The sequence below is a fragment of the Urocampus carinirostris genome, chromosome 16, assembly GCF_059441175.1.
Source record: "Urocampus carinirostris isolate Australia breed hairy pipefish chromosome 16, RoL_Ucar_1.0, whole genome shotgun sequence".
Taxonomy (NCBI): Eukaryota; Metazoa; Chordata; class Actinopteri; order Syngnathiformes; family Syngnathidae; genus Urocampus; species Urocampus carinirostris.
The window spans coordinates 32,933,983-32,954,237 of record NC_142364.1 but is presented as its reverse complement, the minus strand read 5'-3'; the positions used below and the strand labels follow the sequence as shown (position 1 = coordinate 32,954,237).

General features: G+C 41.2%; 1 protein-coding gene across 1 annotated transcript; it reads left to right on the top strand.

Moving 5' to 3' along the window:
* Positions 1–354: 354 nt before the first annotated feature.
* LOC148351120 (uncharacterized) lies at positions 355–19,997 on the top strand. Its single transcript, XM_088320174.1, has 3 exons — positions 355–597; positions 8,284–8,739; positions 16,366–19,997. The coding sequence occupies exons 1-3, from the start codon at positions 474–476 to the stop codon at positions 17,343–17,345; spliced, it is 1,560 nt and encodes a 519-aa protein (XP_088176300.1). The 5' UTR covers positions 355–473; the 3' UTR covers positions 17,346–19,997.
* The last annotated feature ends 258 nt before the right edge of the window (positions 19,998–20,255 follow it).

The following is a 20,255-nucleotide window of genomic DNA, read 5'->3' as shown; positions in this document are numbered from 1 at the left end:
CTCCACAAGGTGACGCACTCCCTCAATGATTATTGGTCGTTAGAAATGTTCTACTTAAAACGTATTAATACAACAATTCTCCTGACACACACAACAAAATGCGATACACTGTATAACAAAGTAATAGTACAAAAATAGATGTTGATTGGTTGGAACTCCGCCATCTCGTGATGGGCATTCCGGATCTTTTTAGGAAACTGTCTCTTTAGGCTTGGCTTACTGAAGAGAGCCGATTCTTTCGGCTCTAAAGTCTTCTTTTTAATCAGCAGGATAAAAAAAATAAAAAAGGAAACGGCTTATATTATTTTTTGTGAACCGGATGTTGTTTAACACAAGCTCCGCCCACAGTCTTTGTCCTTGCAAGGTTGTCCCGAGGTGGTTCCTGGCCGCGTGGCGTTCTGCTCCAGCAGTGTGGAAAATCTCCATTTAACTTGGCAAAATATATTCAATAAATTGCTTCAGACGTGGCAAAAATGTGTACAAGAGGGAAAAAAACGATCAAAAAGGAGCTTCGGGGAGCGCAAGAAGAAACCGAGCGAGAAGATCGACGGCTAGACGAAGCTAACAAGCAGCTCCGAGTTGTGTTGAACACATCAGGTTTGTCACTTCACTTTTAAGAACAATTTATGTTCAGCTACTGAAGTCCAGCCCACGATAAATGTTTATAGTCTATTTCATTTTCTTGATGCAGTTACCAGGCGCGGGATATGTATATAAAATGTGTTGGTGTCGAGACAAAATCAAATTTAGGCTCCTCTTGTGGCCAAAACCCGATTTTACCTTGCAAATATATGAACTCCAACAGCAACCCAACGGTTATCAAGATTCATCCATCCATTAACTTCTACTTACCCGTGGTCGGGTCGCAGGGGCCTCAGAAAAGAAGCCCAGACCTCCCTATCCCCACCCACTTCCTCCAACTCATCCGACGGTATCCCATGGCGTTCCAAAGCCAGCCTAGAGACATTGGGCTAATCCCATTCCTCTCACTTGGCCCTGAGAACCCTCCTGTGAGGTCCATCCATGGGGAAGTCCCCTCAAGTGAGAGGAGTGCAAGTGAACATTGTCGCCTAAGACATTGGACGGGACTTGCAAGGTTCCACCCCAGTCCAGTAGATGACTGTAATACTAATTGGCTGTAGACCTCCGTGACGTATTGGCCTACGTCACATGTAAACAACTCGAGTCTCAACCTATGGTGTGGCAGTTGCAGAGTCTGTGCAACTTTGAAAATGCCAGCAACAGCTGTGTCATTACCGATCACGTAGAAGCTCATCACCTTTTCAGTGTCAATCAACGGAGGAGAAATGCGCAATATTGAAGACGGCTTTGGCGCTATTTAGCCATAAGCCTGGACAGGTTGGACAGGAATGTCCCTAGCCTGTGCTTATGGCTTATGGTATGTGGAGTCAGAACTCATCCAGGACTTCAGGTTGAGCAAGAAAGCCATGTGGGCCCTGCAGGAGGTGCTGAAGAGGGAACAGGACCATGGCCGGAGGTCTTGATCTACGTGTACTGGCTGGCCCACGGTCTGTCCTACCGTGTGGTGTCACGGGTGTTCAATGTTCACAGGTCCACCGTATACAGAATTGTCCACAGTTAATATGGAATAAATTGCCCAAGAGCCATGTTTCAGGCTCTGGAAGTCGGACCCACATTTCCATCCTGTGCTTTTCAGCATTGTTTGAACTTTTAGTTATTACTGCAGCAATCACTATTTGTCCTGAGTTCTACACAAGTTTATAGTCATACTTGACCTGTGCGTCATGTGTATTTGGTATATTGTTTCTCTAAGTACAACTACTATTCATTAAACGTCTTTATCCTGAGTATCACCATGGTGGTTTATTTCATAATGATGTGACATACTGTGTGTGAACTGTGATTGTTGGACAGAAAACAACTACAAATCACTCTGGGTTTAATAATAATTTACTTTCAGAAAAACAAACTCACATTGGTGCGAAATGCATCAGAGTAAATTAATAATGTAACAAAAATATATCAATACGTCCATAAAACTGTATAAAACAAACTGGAACTTCATTGAGTTCTTTATAAAATAAAATATTTTCCTTTTATAAAACAAAGGAAAACATTGTAGAGATGTCACTGTTCTGGCAATTAGTCCACGAGCTTCCCAAAAAGGATCAGAAACCGCTCAGTATTGGCCTTAGTTTCTTCTGTCCTTTTCTGCACTCTCGCATACTCCTCTTTCAAAAAGTCAGGGAGTGTATCGTGCTTCCTTTTATTTCTGGGTGATATGGGGTTTGGTGCCAGAGTGAAATATGCCGACGACGTGCACGGTGGTGTGGATAGTGTGGTGGCTGTGATGGTGGCCAGCTCTTTAATGGGACGTTCTACATTGGCCTTTAGTTTGGGTGGAAAAAACGAGAGTAATTATTTAATGCCGATGTATTGTACAAAAACAACTGTGTATAGGGTGCTGTACATATAGAAAACGTTACTGGTGGGTTCAGTTCCTGCTTATCTCAACTTACCATTGTCCATCCATCCATTGTCTTCTGCTTAACCGAGGTCGGGTCGCGGTGGCAGCAGCGTTAAAAGGGAAGCCCAGACGTCCCTATCCCCAGCCACCTCCTCAGGCTCATCTGACGGGACCCGGAGGAGTTCCCAAGCCAGCCGTGAGACATAGTCTCTCCAACGTGTCCTGGGTCGGCCCCGGGGCCTCCTGCCGGTGGGACATGCCCGGAACACCTCCCAAGGGAGGCGTCCAGGAGGCATCCTTATTAGATGCCCGAGCCACCTCAACTGGCTCCTCTCAACGCGGAGGAGCAGTGGCTCTACACAGAGTCCCTCCTGGATGACTGAGCTTCTCACCGTATCTCTAAGGGAGAACCCAGCCACCCTGCGGAGAAAACTTATTTCGCCCATTTGTATCGTGTTGTTTCGGTCATGACCCAAAGTTCATGACGATAGGTGGGGGACGTAAGAACGTAGATCGACCGGTAGATCGAGAGCTTTGCCTTTCGGCTCAGCTCCCTCTTCACCACGACGGACCAGTACAGGGTCCGAATGAAGGCAGACACTGCACCGACCCGTCTTGTCGATCTCCCGTTCTATCCTACCCTCACTCGTGAACAAGACCCCAAGATACTTGAACTCCTCCCCGACCCGGAGGGAGCATACCACCCTTTTCTGACTGAGTACCATGGCCTCGGACTTGAAGGTGCTGACCCTCATCCCGGCCGCTTCACACTTGGCTGTGAATCGCTCCAGCGAGAGCTGAAGATCACGGCCTGCAAAAAGCAGTGACGCAATGCTGAGGCCCCCAAACCGGACTCCATCCCCGCCAAGGCTGCGCCTAGAAATTATGTCCATAAAAGTTATGAACAGAATCAGTGACAAAGGGCAGCCCTGGCGGAGCCCAACACTCACCAGGAACGAATCCGACTTATTGCCGGCATTGCGGACGAGACTCTGGCAGAGGGCATACAGGGACCGCACAGCCCGGATAAGACTGCGGTACCCCATACTTCCGAAGCAACCCCCACAGGGCCTCCCGAGGAACACTGTCGAATGCCTTCTCCAAGTCCACAAAACACATGTAGACCGGACAGGCAAACTCCCATGCACCCTCAAAGACCTTGCAGAGTCTATAGAGCTGGTCCAGTGTTCCACGGCCAGGACGAAAACCACACTGTTCCTCCTGAATCCGAGATTCGACTTCCTGGCGGACCCTCCTCTCCAGTACCCCTGAATAGACCTTTCCAGGGAGGCTGATAAGTGTGATTCCCTTGTAGTTGTGTTCTGGTTAATTATTTGATAGTGAATAGATACACAAACCTGACGTGTTATTCTTAGAGCCTTCTATTGGCCAGCATCACATATGCTTTAGAATTGTCTCCACATTTGGACAACATTTTGAGAAGGCAATTAGTTTATTTAATATGTGTTTATAGAGAAGGCAGTGGACTATGTGATAGTTATTTGTTTCGACTGTATTTCCACGTGAAATTCGGAGACATTACTCATGATGCATGATGAAAACTAATGCATTCTGATCTCACATGAAAGAATCATATTGTAAATAAAACACGACACCTGAAATTGTGTAAAGTAAACAAGCGCATATATCCAGAACGTTATTGTGACTATGCTGCTTTAGCGACTGGCCATGTAGATGTAAAAGCACGACTCGTTTAAGATATAAGCAGGGAAAGGCTGAACTGTGATTTTCTGCACAGTTATCCTACGGTTTAGAGTGTAAAGAGTTTTTTTGCGGCTCCCTTTGTAGATTTGTGCACTGTGTAAAGTAGCGATTTTGCAATGTTCATGTTTTAACGCAAAAATATGATTTTCTATTGCATTTATGTGTAACTAAGATCTCTTAATATATTTCGTTGCAAATACATGCGTAGTATGTTTGATCTGCGAGGTAGCGTTCGAGTTCGCTGATCCTTTTAGTTTTCCAAACAGAAACCTCTTATTTTCACTGTATTTTCCCTCTCGTTAAGAATGTTGACCTCCCTCGAGTGCTTGAATTTTTGGGTGAAGTGTAAGTTCTTGACATTGTTGCCATATGTCACAACAAGTTTGCTTACAAATGTAGGATGGGGTTAGGTGGGTGTTCGCTGCAACGCCTTCTGCCGCAGCCCCTCCTCCCCGGGTCTTGCAAGCACGAAGGATGTGATGCGATTACACACACAAAAGCACAACATCATGTCTTTGTGTTGGGAAACGCACGCGAAAACTGGTACCAGCTGATGCCGGCGGTTGTATGGTAGCGTATGGTAATTCTTGTAACTTGCGTTTCTGTCATCTCAGGAAAGGTGTTTGATCGAAAGACACCTTTTACATCGAATTTCTAGTTCATTTAGTAGCTCATATTTAAAGATACTACGCTTAAGTGTTGGGCATGTTACTTAAAAAAAGTAATAAGTTATCGCTTCGCACTACATGTCCATAAAAGGAAATGAGTTAGTAACTCACTCACTTTATAGTAAAAGTAACTAGTTACCAGAAAAAGTTTCCGTGACTTTAACCCTTTATCGTTCCTGTAAAATTCGCCTTAAGTCCCAATCCAAGACGTACAAAGTAAATTGAATGCTGTTCCAGAACCGTTTGGAGAATATGGACGGTCGTCATCTCATTAAATGTTAGACTTTGAAGTTTTGTCTAAAACTGAAATAATTTCTGCAAGTGCTATTAACATTAAGTTATCGGAGTTGAAACACACAGAAATAGCAGGAAAATATGTGTCAAAATAAACGGATTACAACAAAGAATATCAAACAATGCAGAAATGTGTTTGGCCAGACTTCTTCTAAATCTGTCGGTATGATAGTGTGTTTTGGAGTAAATATTTTACACTGATGGATTCACTTGACGGTCTTGGATGTAATAACTCCATGTTTGCGGACATTCAACTCATTTGATGACTGCCAGGGGACGTAATTGGTGAGCTACGCCGGCTATACAGTTATCGGGTATCTGGTTTCAGATTGATTGTGTTGTTTTTGTGAACCTTTCGAATGGTCATCATATCTTGAATCCCAAAAGTTAAAGCTTTCCAATGATATGTGGCATGATGTATTTTAGTGCCTGTTGCCATCGTACGGACACATATTTTTTTAAAATAAGTTGTATGTCATAGAACTTGAGATGGAAATTCTAAATATCATTAGAGAACTGTTTGTTTGGGCTCGGCTCACTTTCGAGTTCCAAAGGGCTCTTCAGGTTCATTTTGTTGCTTTAATCCCCACATTACCAATTAATATGTGACATTATGCACGGAACGACTTGAAAAGGTTGAAAAATAAAGAAAAAAACTCATTCAGTGAAAAATGAAAAAATACAATAACATAAGGAAAAAGAGATAAAAGAAGGAAAAATAAAAATAAAAAATGTATTTGAACACTAACAAAAAAACTAATTAAAATATTTATAAATCTAACACCAAAAGATAAAATACAGAAAAATTTTAACCTTCTTTTAATCAACAGATTTAGAGTCAACAATTCGGAATCCCTCCCAAAATGCATATTGACCAATCAGAAAGAAAAAGAAAGGGCTCCGGAAGAAGTCAGCTTTTGATTGGCGAGCAGCTGGCTCCCTTTGTTCACTTCCAATCATAATAGAAACGTTTTGCTCGCAAACGACACGAGTCGGGGTTTTGCCCAGAAATGGAGCTCACATTTTTGGCAACCTATCCCTCATTCGCCTTTTCTTTTTGCCCATTAGTAAATACTATATCTGTCATTGCTATAAAATATATGTCACTATTTTGAATGACATATTTTGAAACGTGACACAAACGACTCTAAGGAGAGCGGAAAAAGCGGGTCACTGAAAACGACGTTGGGTGTGCCAAGGGGGTCGCCAAAGTAACGCACCGATTTTTGCCGTCAGTAAAGGTAACGGCGGAAAAAGTAATTAGATTACCCCCGTTACTGAAAATCTAATGCTGTTACATAACGGCATTTATTGTAGCTGCATTATTTTCAACACTGTTTACAAGGGCTGCACGATTTACCAAAATCGAGTTTGTATCGCGATGTGACGTAGTGCGATGGTGTAACCGCAAAACACTGCGTTTTTTAATTTTTTTTTTTTAAGCATTCATTGTTCCAGTTTGTAATTTGAGTAATTTCACGTCTAGCATCCCGGACGCTAACGCGGAGCTACCCGGCGCTAACCGGAGCTATCCGGAGCTACCCGGCTTCAGTGCTGTTAGACAGAGACACGAAAACCTGCGGGAAGCAGAGAGGAGGTGGACTCGCTATCTACGCTAACACGAGGTGGTGTATCCCTGGGCACAAAGATTTCCATCTGCTGCAAGGACGTCAAACTTTTGGACTTGCGTGTGACATCCACTCCGCTGTGGCTAAACTACAACAAAGCACCCCGAGGGCATCCTGTTAATCTGTTAATAAACAACGAAGGAGACTGCTGGAAGTGTGAATTTCCCTACGCGGATGAATAAAGTATCTATCCATCTAAACGACTCTAAGGAGAGCGGAAAAAGCGGGCCATTGAAAACGACGTCAGGTGTGCCAAGGCGGGGCGCCAAAGTAATACATTGCTTTTTGGCGTCAGTAACGTTGGAAAAAATAATTAGATTACCCTGTTACTGAAAATGTAATGCCTTTACATAATAGCGTTTTTTTTGTAACTGCATTATTCCCAACACTGAACACTGTATACAAGGGCTGCACGATTAACCGAAATCGAATCTGTATCGCGATGTGACGTAGTGCGATGGTTTAACCGCAAAACACTGCGTTTTTTTTTTCAAGGATTCATTGTTACAGTTTGGAATTTGAGTCATGGAGTGTTTGGCCTATCAGGATTGGCGCATTTTGTTGTTTAACACTGACGCCCAATAGGAAAGCAGGTTTTAATGGCACCAGCCAATAAAAGCAAGGCTCCGTTTGTAAGACGAGTATGCACGACTTTGATGACTTTGACTGAGCTGCTGTAAGCGCTCAGTCAAGCAGCCAAGCACACAACTGGCCATCAAAACGAACGTGACAGCCCGTAATTTTACCAGGTCATTACATTGAAAATAAATTCATCAATTAAATTGGACTCTGAGGGAAGTCAGAAGAGTGCGAAGAAAAGCTGATCACCAGCCGGTGCTCCCTGGACTTTGATTGCGTCCGGGAATTGACTGAGGCGGCATCAGAAGGAAAAGCTAACGGCTAGGCTAAAAGCTCTTTAGCCACCACTGCCGAATGTGGCTAATCAAAAATGCCGGATCCATTACCCATGAAACGAACGACTTGGAATTACTACACGTGGAAACCCGCTACAATTGTGACTCTTGTATTTTAATCATCACAAAGACATTGCAGAGGTCGCAGGGACCCCCAACTCTCTCGCGTGTAGCTTACCAGCCTCTTAATCGTTCTTTTACACTGAAAGGAATAGTGCCCCCAATTTTGTTTTCCTTTTGTATAATGCAATTAAAGACCGTTTATTACAAAGCAATTCTGTTTTTATTTGTACATTTATTGTTGATATTTTGTTACAGTCGTATACTCTCAGTCTCTAAGTACGTCATCTCAAGTTACGATTACATGTCTTTTTTATGTTCTCCCGGGAAAATAAACCGAGCACAGAAAATGCACTTTTCTTTTAAAATCAAAGAATGCATCAAAATTGCAATTTTTCAAAAATCGTGCAGCCCTGCTGTATATGTTATATGGTAACTGAAAAAGAAAATTACAAATGTAATAAACATTTAGGGATGTTTTACCTGTTAAATATTATTTTTGGTGGATGGGAATTTTACTAAACCATTTGTCGTGTATCCCATAGACATCTGTGAAGAGTATCATCTTCCTTGGCAACTGGAGCCTGGTATTAAAAAGGAGGAAAATTTGGATCCTGTTCACGTTAAAGAGGAGGAGAGTGTGGAGCCTGTTCACCATAAAGAGGAAGAACATTTGACAGATTTTCCTGTAACTGAGACCCGTTTAACCTCCAAAGAACAAGATCAACATAAAAAGCAAAACAGGAAAAAGCCTCCAGGCAGCAGGTCCCGTCAACACATGACAACAGATGATGGTGACATGTCTGACTCCGCACGCATTAATGGCGACAAATTGTCGGAAGGTGCTGTATGTTCTCAGTGTGGGAAAACCTTTCAGTTCAAGTATCAGTTAGAACGCCATATGATAATCCACACTGGTGAGAAACCTTTTGCCTGTTCTGTTTGCGGTCAAAGATTCCGTCGGAAAGGAAACTTAAAAGGCCACATCGAGACCCACAGTGGTGAGAAACCTTTTGTTTGCTCAATTTGTGGTATACATTTAACTCGGAGTACGAGCTTAAAAGATCATGTAAGAATCCACACTGGTGAAAAACCGTTTGCCTGCTTAGTTTGTGGTAAAAAATTCAATCAAAAAGGAAACTTAAAAAACCACATTCGAACACACACTGGTGAAAAACCTTTTCCATGCTCAGTTTGTGGTCAAAAATTCGCTGAGGGCAAGAGCTTAAAAAATCATGCAAGAATCCACACTGGTGAGAAACCTTTTTCCTGCTCAATTTGTGGTCTAAAATTCAATCGTAAAGGACACTTGAAAAGCCACACAACAACCCACACGACCGAAAAACCTTTCGCTTGCTTAAATTGTGGTAAAGAATTTAGCCGGAAAACATATTTGGATAGACACATAACAACCCACACGAGCGAAAAACCCTTTGCCTGCTTAAATTGTGGTAAAGAATTTAGCCGGAAAACATATTTGGAAAAACACACTGGAACTCACACATGTAAAAAAAAAAAATCTTGTTCAGTTTGTGGTCAAAGGTTCTCATGTCGAGTGAAACCTCAGTTTCACAAATGTGGTGGTGAAATTGCTAGTGATCACTCTGCTTGATAGATGTTTAGTTGGCATTTGCATTTAAGGAATCATAGCTGCTTTTGAATGCACGATTTATGTACTTCTGACATAAGTGATTGGTCTAAGCTTTATTTTAGAATTGGTTTTATCTTTTTATGTAAAATTACATAACATTAAATATTGAATCGTAATATATATGGTATTCTGTTTTGAGTTGATTTAGTGAAGATGAACTCTTACAGAATTTTTATTAAATTTGGTTCTGATTGAATGAACATACATTTTACTTTTTTTTACTTGTATTCAAAGCATCATGGCTTTGTTTGGATTTCTTGATGTTGGTTCACTTATTCAACAACTAAATTTAGATTTTTACCAATAATCGGAATGTCAAAAGTTTATATATTTGTATTTGAGTGATTTATTTTTTAAATGTAACATTTGTACAAAGTGACCAAGTTGTTAAAGGGGCCCAAGATAAACCTATGTTCCCATTAACCCTTTTTTGTTTACATTTCGAATATTTCATCGTTTCTTGGTCTTAATTTGACTGCAACATTGTTCTTGAAATGAAAAGAGGAAGATAATTTGCCAACATCATATTAATAAATGTGAATAAAATTATGACTCACAACACGTGGTAAGCTTTCTCTCCTGGCTTTGATCTATTTGATCTCTGGCAAAACTAACATAAAATGCGACAGAAACAAAATGAAAATAAATCCTAACAGCTTGCCAACATCATTTTTGCCGTTCCATGTATTCCGTTACTCCCCAAGCCTGCACAAAAATCTGTAATTTTATTCATATTTAGTTTCCTTTTGTCTTTTATTATTATATGTGGTAGTGGAGTAATCCAAAATTAATTGAAAGTAATCCAGTTAAAGTAACCCTACCCAACCCTGACAATGATTTTCCTGACACATGCAACAAAATGCGATACACTGTATGCCAAATTAAGAGTACAAAAATAGATGTTGATTGGTTGGAACTCCGCCATCTAGTGATGGGCATTTCGGATCTTTTCAGGAAACCGTCTCTTTAGGCTTGGCTCTTAAGCCTTCTTTTCAATAAGCGAGATAAAAAAATCTGAAAAGGAAACGGTTTATATTTTTGTGAACCGGATGTTGTTTAACTCAAGCCCCGCCCCCAATCTTTGTTCTTGCAAGTCGCCCCGAAGTGGTTCCTGGCCGTGTGGCGTACTGCTCCAGCAGTGTGGAAAATCTCCATTTAACTTGGCAAAATATATTCAATAAATTTGCGTCAGACGTGGCGAAAATGTGTACAAGAGGGAAACGAACGATCAAAAAGGAGCTTCGGGGAGCGCAAGAAGAAACCGAGCGAGAAGATCGACGGCTAGACGAAGCTAACAAGCAGCTCCGAGTTGTGTTGACCACATCAGGTTTGTCACTTCACTTTTAAGAACAATTTATGTTCATTTACTGAAGTCCAGCCCACGATAACTGTTTCTAGTCTATTTCACATTCTTGATGCAGCTGCCGGGTGCGAGAGAGGAATATAAAATTTGTTGGCGTCGAGCCAAAATTAAATTTAGGCTCCTATGTGGCCAAACCCTGATTTTACCTTGCAAATGTATGAACTCTAACAGCAACCCAACGACTAACAATATCCACCCATCCATTAACTCTTACTTACCTATGGTCGGGTCGCAGGGGCCTCAGAAAAGAAGCCCAGACCTCCCTATTCCCACCCACTTCCTCCAACTCATCCGACGGTATTTCATGGCGTTCCAAAGCTAGAGACATAGTATCTCCTGTGTGTCCTGGGTCGTTGTGGGTCCTCCTGCTGGTCGGACCCGCCCGGAAAACCGCCCAAGGTGACTGTCCATAAGGCATCTTTATCACATGCCAGAGGCACCTCAGCTGGCACCCTCCTACGTGGAGGAGCAGCAGCTCCACACTGAGTCCCTCCCGGATGACCGAGCTTCTCATCTTATCTCTGAGAGTCCAGCCCCCCTGTGAACCAGGATCTTGTTTTTCAGTCACTCACAGTTCATGACCATGATGGTAGGATTGTAGATCAGCCGGTAAATCGAGAGCTTCGCCTTTCAGCTCAGCCGGTGCAGGGTCTGTCTGACTGCAGGGGCTACACTGATCTGTCTGTCGTTCTCCCGTTCTATCTTCCCCTCGTTCGTGAACAAGACGTGGATACTTGAGCTCCTCCACTTGGCAGGATCTCATCACCAACCCAGAAAGAGCATGTAACCCTTTCCAGCTTGGAACCATGGTCTCGGACTTGAAGGTGCTGATAATTAACCCGGCCCTTTTAATTCTGTCTACTAACCGCTCCAGTGAGAGCTGAAGATCACGTCACCTTGAGGAAGACAACGGCACTAAATGGCCTGCAAAAAGCAGCAATGCAATGCTGAAGCCCCCAAACCAGACCCTTTCAATGAAAAGGGTGTGTCTAGTAATTCTGTCCATAAGAATAATAAACAGAATCTATGACAAAGGGCAGCCTTTGTGGAGTCCAACTCCCACAGGAAACTAATCCGACTTACTGTGGTCATGACACCAAAATAAGTTACAAAAATATATCAACATTTTTACAAATATTACTTTTAATGGCCTCCTGGTTGTGGTAAAAAACTTTATAGACAAAATGTCTTGTTTTACTTCACATTGAAAGGTGATGTTAAAGATCTTCCTCCCGTAAGTTTGCAATTGTGAATGTATAATTTCGCTCTTATGATAAGATTGAACCATTCATAAAACCTCTTCCTTCAACAAAGTAAGCAATCTTTCCCTTATCACGAGCTTTCTTGACATGTGGCTACAGGATTTGTCTATTTCTTTCTGTCCTCTCGCACAAAGTCTCTAGTGAAAGGAAGAAATTTGGTCTGAAGGTAGTTGTTGTTTTTGGCTGCTGTCCAATACCTCCTCCCCAAGTCCGTGCTAAACAAATCTCAGTCTCCTTGAGGTCTCTGGTTATGTTCTGAAGCAGTCCCACCATGTGTTTCACATCGATGGCAACAGGCAGCTGCTGTCTCTCAGGCAGGTGTTTTTCTTCTTACGCAGAACAACAGAGCGCCGACGACCTGGGCCAAGACCACCTCTGTCTTGTCATCTGGAAATCTTTTGAGCCATATGTTTAATCTGCGAGGTAGCGTTCGAGTTCGCTGATCCTTGTAGTTTTCCAAACAGAAGCTTCATTTATTTTCACTGGATTTTCCCTCTTGTTCAGAATGTTGACCCCCCTTGAGTGCTTGAATTTGTGGGTGAAGTGTAAGTTCTTGACACTGTTGCCACAACAAGTTTGCTTACAAATGTAGGGTGGGGTTAGGTGGGTGATCGCTGCAATGCCTTCTGCCGCAGCCCCTCCTCCCCAGGTCTTGCAAGCACGAAGGATGCGATGCGATTACACACACAAAAGCACAGCATCATGTCTGTGTGTTGGAAAACGCACTGGGACCAGCTGATGCCGGCGGTTGTATGGTAGCGTATGTTATTTCTTGTAACTTGCGTTTCTGTCATCTCAGGAAAGGTGTTTGTATGAAAGACACCTCTTACATCGAATTTCAAGTTCATTTAGTAGCTCCTATTTAGAGGTACTACTCTCAATTGTTGGGCATGTTACTTTAAAAAAGTAATAAGTTATAGTTTTGCACTACTTCTCCCAAAAAGTAACTTGAGTTAGTAACTGAATTACTCTTTAGTTAAAGTAACTAGTTACCAGAAAAAGTAACTTTTTTCGTTACTTGAACCCCTAAATTCCAGTAAAATTAGCCTAAAATCCGAATCAAAGGTGTACAAAGTAAATTGAATGCTGTTGAAGAACCGTTGAGAATATGGACGGTCTTCGTCTCAGTAAATGTTAGACTTTGAAGTTTTGTCCGAAACTGAAATAATTTCTGCAAGTGCTATTAACATTAAGTTATCTGAGTTGGAACACACAGAAATAGCAGGAAATTATGTTGTGAAATAAAAAAGATTACAACAAGGAATATCCAACAATGCAGAAATGTTTTTGGCCAGACTACATCTAAATCTGTCGGCATGATAGTGTGTTTAGGAGTAAATATTTTACACTGATGGATTCACTTGACGGTCTTGGATGTAATAACTCCATTTTTGCGGACATTCAACTCATTTGATGACTGCCAGGGGACGTAATTGGTGAACTACGCCGGCTATACAGTTATCAGGTATCTGGTTTCAGATTGATTGTGATGTTTTTGTGTACCTTTTGAAATGGTCATCATATCTTGAATCCCAAAAGTTAAAGCTTTCCAAGGATATGTGGCATGATGTATTTTAGTGACTGTTATATATATTTTTCTTTATCAACAGTCTGGCGGCGGCCTGTCAGAATGTTAATGGGTTAAAAATAAGTTGTATATCATAGAACTAGAAATTATCTGAGCAAATACCTTTGGCCGGAGTTCACTTGATGAGATGGAAATTCTAAATATTTTTAGAGAACCGCTTTGTTTGGGCTCGGCTTACTTTCGAGTTCCAAAGGGCTCTTCACGTTGTTTTTGTTGCTTTAATCCCCACAATACCAATTAATATGTAACATTATGCACGGAATGACTTGAAAAGGTTGAAAAATAAAGAAAAAAACTCATTCAGGGAAAAAAAGAAAAAATACAATAACATAAGGAAAAAGAGATAAAATCAAAAAAATTTATTTTTCCTTATTTTATTTAAACATTAACAATTAAACTAATCAAAATATTTATAAATCTAGAACCAAAAGATAAACAGAACAATTTCAACCTTCTTTAAGCTCAACAAATTCAGAGTCAACAAATCCCTCCAATAATGCATACTGACCAATCAGAAAGATAAAAAAGGGCTTTGGAACAAACTAGCTTTTGATTGGCAAGCAGATAATAGAAATTTTACGTGTAAACGACACGAGTAGGGGAGTTGCCCAAAAATAGGGCTCAGATTTTTTGCAACCTGGCCCTTATTCGCCTTTTCTTTTGGCCCATTAGTAAATCCTATATCTGTCATTGCTATATAATATATTCTACATGATATATGTCGCTATTTTGAATGGCGACATAATTTGAAACGTGACGTATCACCAAAGCGGTGCCGCCGCGAGCAGGAGCCTTTCCAGCTGCTCCGTGATATTTCACACTTTTTGCTATTTATTGTTTTAGGTGTCTGCTTCTATCTTCGGTGTTTTTGGTCTCGTTTGACAACTACAATTTGGATTACTTTCTATCCTATCGTTATGAGTTTTAACGCACAAAAATGTGTTTATTCGAGGAATCAACTTCTTGCCCTGAAGAATTTCCGCGCCGGCGTGATGAGGGTGCCCTATCGTGGATGCAGAGCCGAAGCTAAGGCTAAGCGGCGTTATAAGTCTTTGGTACCGTCCGTAATCATGGTAATTGTGAACTCTACCAAATATGACTGAGGAACTGGCTGTGCTGATGAAAAACATCAAAGCGCACAGGGAGTGCAGTTTGATGTGTTTTATGGAAACGCGGCTCACGTCTAGCATCCCGGACGCTAACGCGGAGTTAACCGGAGCTATCCTGAGCTACCTGGCTTCAGTGCTGTTAGACAGAGACACGAAAACCTGCGGGAAGCAGAAAGGAGGTGGACTCTCTATCTACGCTAACACGAGGTGGTGTATCCCTGGGCACAAAGATTTCCATCTGCTGCAGGGACGTCAAACTTTTGGACTAGCGTGTGACATACACTCTGCTGTGGCTAAACTACAACAAAGCACCCCGAGGGCATTCTGTTAATAAACAACAAAGGAGACTGCTGGAAGTGTGAATTTCCCTACGGGGATGAATAAAGTGTCTATCTATCTAAACAACTCTAAGGAAAGTGGAAAAGGGGGGGGCGCCAAAGTAATGCATTGCTTTTTGCCGTCAGTAACGTTGGAAAAAATAATTAGATTACCCTGTTACTGAAAATGTAATGCCTTTACGTAATAGCGTTTTTTGTAACTGCATTATTCCCAACACTGAACACTGTATACAAGGGCTGCACGATTAACCGAAATCGAATCTGTATCGCGATGTGACGTAGTGCGATGGTTTAACCGCAAAACACTGCGTTTTTTTTCAAGGATTCATTGTTCCTGTTAGTAATTTGAGTGATGGAGTGTTTGGCCTATCAGGATTGGTGCATTTTGTGGTTTAACACCGCCGGCCAATCAGAAAGCAGGTTTTAATGGCACCAATCAATAAAGGCGAGGCACAATTTGTAAGACGAGTGTGCACGACTTTGATGACTTTGACTGAGCTGCTGTAAGCGCTCAGTCAAGCAGCCAGGCGCACAACTGGCCATCAAAACGAACGTGACAGCCCGTAGTTTGACCAGGTCATTACATTGACAATAAATTAATCAATTAAATTGGACTCTGAGGGAAGTCAGAAGAGCGCAAAGAAAAGCTGATCACCAGCCGGTGCTCCCTGGACTTTGATTGCGTCCGGGAATTGACTGAGGCGGCATCAGAAGGGAAAGCTAACGGCTAGGCTAAAAGCTCTTTAGCCACCACTGCCGAATGTGGCTAATCAAAAATGCCAGATCCATTACCCATGAAACGAACGACTTGGAACTACTACACGTGGACAAATGCTACAATTGTGTCTCTCTTATTTTAATCATCACGAAGACATTGCAGAGGTCGCAGGGACCCCCGACTCTAGCGTGTAGCTTCCCAGCCTCTTAATCGTTCCTTTACACTGAAAGGAATAACCCCCCAATTTTGTTGTCCTTTTGTATAAAGACCAATTATTATTATTCCGTTTTTATTTGTACATCTATAGTTGATATTTTGTTACAGTCGTATACTCTCAGTCTCGTACGTCATCTCAAGTTACATTTACATGTCACTATGTTCTCCCGGGAAAATAAACTTAGCACAGAAAATGCACTTTTCTTTCAAAATCAAAATCGCAATTACATTTTTTTGGAAGATCGTGCAGCCCTGCTGTATACGTTTATCTGGGAACGGGAAAAAAAAACACAAATGTAATAAACATAGGGTTATTTAACCTGTTGAATATTAGTTTAGGTTGATGGGAATTTTACTAAACCATTTGTCGTGTTTCCCATAGACATCTATGAAGGGTGTCATCTTCCTTGGCAACTGGAGCCTGGCATTAAAAAGGAGGAGATTTTGGATCCTGTTCACATTAAAGAGGAAAGTGTGGAGCCTGTTCACCATAAAGAGGAAGAACATTTCACAGATTTGCCTGTGACTGAGGCCCGTCTAACCTCCAAAGAACAAGGTCAACATAAAAATAAAACCAGGAAAAAGCTTCCAAGCAGCAGGTCCCATCAACACATGACAACAGATGGTGGTGACATGTCTAACTCCGCACGCATTAATGGTGACAAATTGTCGGAAGGTGCTGTATGCTCTCAGTGTGGGAAAACCTTTCAGTTCAAGTATCAATTAGAACGCCATATGATAATCCACACTGATGAGAAACCTTTTGCCTGTTCTGTTTGCAGTCAAAGGTTCCGTCGGAAAGGAAACTTAAAAAGCCACATAGAGACCCACACTGGTGAGAAACCTTTTGTTTGCTCGATTTGTGGTATACATTTAACTCGGAGTACGAGCTTAAAAGATCATGTAAGAATCCACACTGGTGAAAAACCGTTTGCCTGCTTAGTTTGTGGTAAAAAATTCAATCAAAAAGGAAACTTGAAAAACCACACTCGAATACACACTGGTGAAAAACCTTTTCCATGCTCAGTTTGTGGTCAAAAATTTGCTGAGGGCAAGAGCTTAATAAATCATGCAAGAATCCACACTGGTGAGAAACCTTTTTCCTGCTCAATTTGTGGTCTAAAATTCAATCAAAAAGGACACTTGAAAAGCCACACAACAACCCACACGAGCGAAAAACCTTTCGCCTGCTTAAATTGTGGTAAAGAATTTAGCCGGAAAATATCTTTGGACAAACACGCAAGAACTCACACTGATAAAAATCCTTTTTCTTGTTCAATTTGTGGTCAAAGGTTCTCATGTCGAGTGAAAGCTCAGTTTCACGGGTGTGGTGGTGAAATTGCTAGTGATCACTTTGCTTGATAGATGTTTAGTTGGCATTTGCATTTAAGGAATCATAGCTGCTTTTGAATGCATGATTCATGTACTTCTGACACTAGTGATTGGTCTAAACTTTATTTTAGAATTGGTTTTATGGTATTCTGTTTTGAGTTGATTTAGTCAAGATGACCTCTTACAGAATTTATATTAAATTTGGTTCTGATTAAATGAACATACATTATACTTATCTTTACTTGTATTCAAAGCATCATGGCTTTGTTTGGATTTCTTGATGTTGGTTCACTGATTTAACAACTAATATTAGATCTTACTATTAATAAGAATGTTAGAAGTTTATATATTTTTATTTGAGTGATTTATTTTTTAAATGCAACATTTGTACAAAGTGTCCAAGTTGTTAAAGGGGCCCAAGATAAACTTATGTTCCCATTAACCTTTTTTTGTTTACATTTTGAAGATTTCCTCGTTTCTTGGTCTTAATTTGACTGCAACATTGTTCTTGAAATGAAAAGAGGAAGACAATTTGCCAACATCATATTAATAAATGTTCTATGTACTAAAGTTGTCCGTGTTAGCCATTTGTGTTTTTCTTTAAAATACTGAAAACAAATAAAACATCGTCCTTTCATTGTTAGAGGGACCATATTCCATGCAATGCGGGATTTGAGAAATTAAGTCAGAAAGTTGACTTATTATGGATCATATCCTGTAGAGCTGTGACATTACCGGATGACAGCGAAGACTCAAAACAATTGCGCATTCTGTTGAAAAACAGACTGCGATTGTAGTCAAGTCATGTTTATCTGTATAGCCCTTAATCACTAAGAGTCTCAAAGGGCTGCACAGATCAAAGACTATTGCAAACTACAGACTATTATCAAAACATCCCCTCATCTAAAACCTACAAAAGGTCAAATAATACACACATTATCAAAATAAAATATAGGTTATTCATATGCTATAGAATAGAAGTGTGTTTTAAGCTTAGATTTAAACATTGCCACTGAGGTTGCAGACCGAATCTCAGGGGGAAGAGCTCTCTACAGCACCGGGGCCCAAATGGAGAACGCTCTCGAACCTGCGAATCTCTTCTTGCCTCTTGGAATCACTAGTAGACCAGCGTTTTTAGAGCAAAGGCTCCGGACTGGAACATAGAGGGAAATTAAGTTTGAAAGATATGTGGGAGCAAGCCCATGCATGATTTTGTATAATACCAACAGAACCTTAAAACTGCTGGGGGACTTAGGACTGTTTAGTCCGTGTTGTGTGCTTTGATCATCGAGCTGCGTAGGGTAAGTTTGTTTACCTGCTGCCGTGTACAGCAGGATTCCTTTTTGTGCCTTTGCCCCGTTTTTAATAGGTGATTGTGACTTTCCTTTGTTTTCTGCCCCGTGTCTTGCAATTGGAATAATATTGTCCCAAATATTTCCCCGTTAGCGTCGGGCTCCCGAAGGCTTCCAGTTTTGTCTGGTCCACGTTAGCCCGTTAGCAGTCGGCTAGCAAGCTAGCCTGCAGTGCTCATTTTTTTTCCCCGGCTGGGTTCATGTTAGTTGCAATGATCGATTTTTTGTCGTAGGTTCCGGGGTAGCCGTGCTGCCTTCTACATGTTTTCGGTCAGCCAGCCTCCCGTTTTTTCCTGCCGATCGGTCCCGGTAGTCCTTTTTGGCAGCCAGCTGGCCCGTCGTGATCATTTGGTATATTTAATGCTGGAATCGTGTTTGTTGCCGTGGCTGTCTATTGTTGTTACCTTCTGGCTAGCTTGGCTGCTTACAGCATGATTTCGATTGGCCTGTTTTTTCCGCCGATCGGTCCTGGCAATTCCTCTTTAGCAGCCAGCAAGCCGTGTTTGTTACAGTGGCCATTTTTTCTTGTTTGCTTCCTGTTCTCCTGGCTTCATGCTGTATGCTTCTGTTTGGCCAGCCTCCCGTTTTTCCGCAGATCGGCCCCAGGCTAGCCTGCCGTGCGTGTCCTGGCTGGTTTAGCCCCCGTTATCTTTCTGTTATTTTTGCCAGTTTGCCCCATTTTGGCTGCTAACCATTTGTTGTACCATTGCTGGACCCACTTGCGACACAACACCTAGGCATTCTTCAAGAAAACTACCAAAATTTGACTTCAGACATTCCAAACTTTTTTGACTAATTAACATATGTAATATTGCAGAGGAGGGAAAAAAAGATATTTCTGAAAGGAACATTGCTTATTTTTAGCACTTACTATTGTTAAAAACGTTATTTATTTAAAAAAATACATATATATAATCGAGTGACATGGCCGCTTTCTTGTGTCCCGTTTCATCTGGAGGGACAAAAGCATTACCAACTTTGGTGTCGAGGTGCCTTACTTGTTTGGGTGTTAGGGCATTTGAAATGGCCATGGTCCAAAAAATTTGTGTGTGTGTTTTTTGCCATTTTTTTTTCCTTTTATTTTATCTGTTATTGTATGTGTTTGTCTTGCTGTCGGTCACCCCTCTTGAGCGATATGACCAAGGTAGATAATATTTATATAATAATATAATATAAAAATGAATGCAACCTTTTAAGTAAGATAATGGAAATGTTATCAATCTGTGATGTTATGTACCTAAAAAACATTAGTACATTACCCAAGATGCCATATTGTTACGGAGCATGTGTGTTGTTTTTTTAATAAAACATTAATAAAAAAGTAATTGGATATACTTAGTCACTACTTCTTCCAACTGGGTTAGTTACTGGATATATATATATATATATATATATATAATTACACAGTGTAGAAAATAAGTATTTGAACACCCTGCTATTTTGCTATTTCTCAGACTTAGAAATCATGGAGGGGCCTGACATTTTCATCATAGGTGCATGTCAACTGTGAGAGAGATAAACTAAAGCGAAAAATCCAGAAATCACAATGCATGATTTTCTAACAATTCATTTTTTGTGATATAGCTGC

Bases quoted from the DNA above. Each gene is read 5' to 3' on its own strand.
- LOC148351120 (XM_088320174.1), top strand. From the start codon at position 474: ATGTGTACAAGAGGGAAAAAAACGATCAAAAAGGAGCTTCGGGGAGCG. The intron at 598-8,283 runs GTTTGTCACTTC...TGTATCCCATAG, and splicing joins AGTTGTGTTGAACACATCAG to ACATCTGTGAAGAGTATCAT. The intron at 8,740-16,365 runs GTGAGAAACCTT...TGTTTCCCATAG, and splicing joins CCACATCGAGACCCACAGTG to ACATCTATGAAGGGTGTCAT.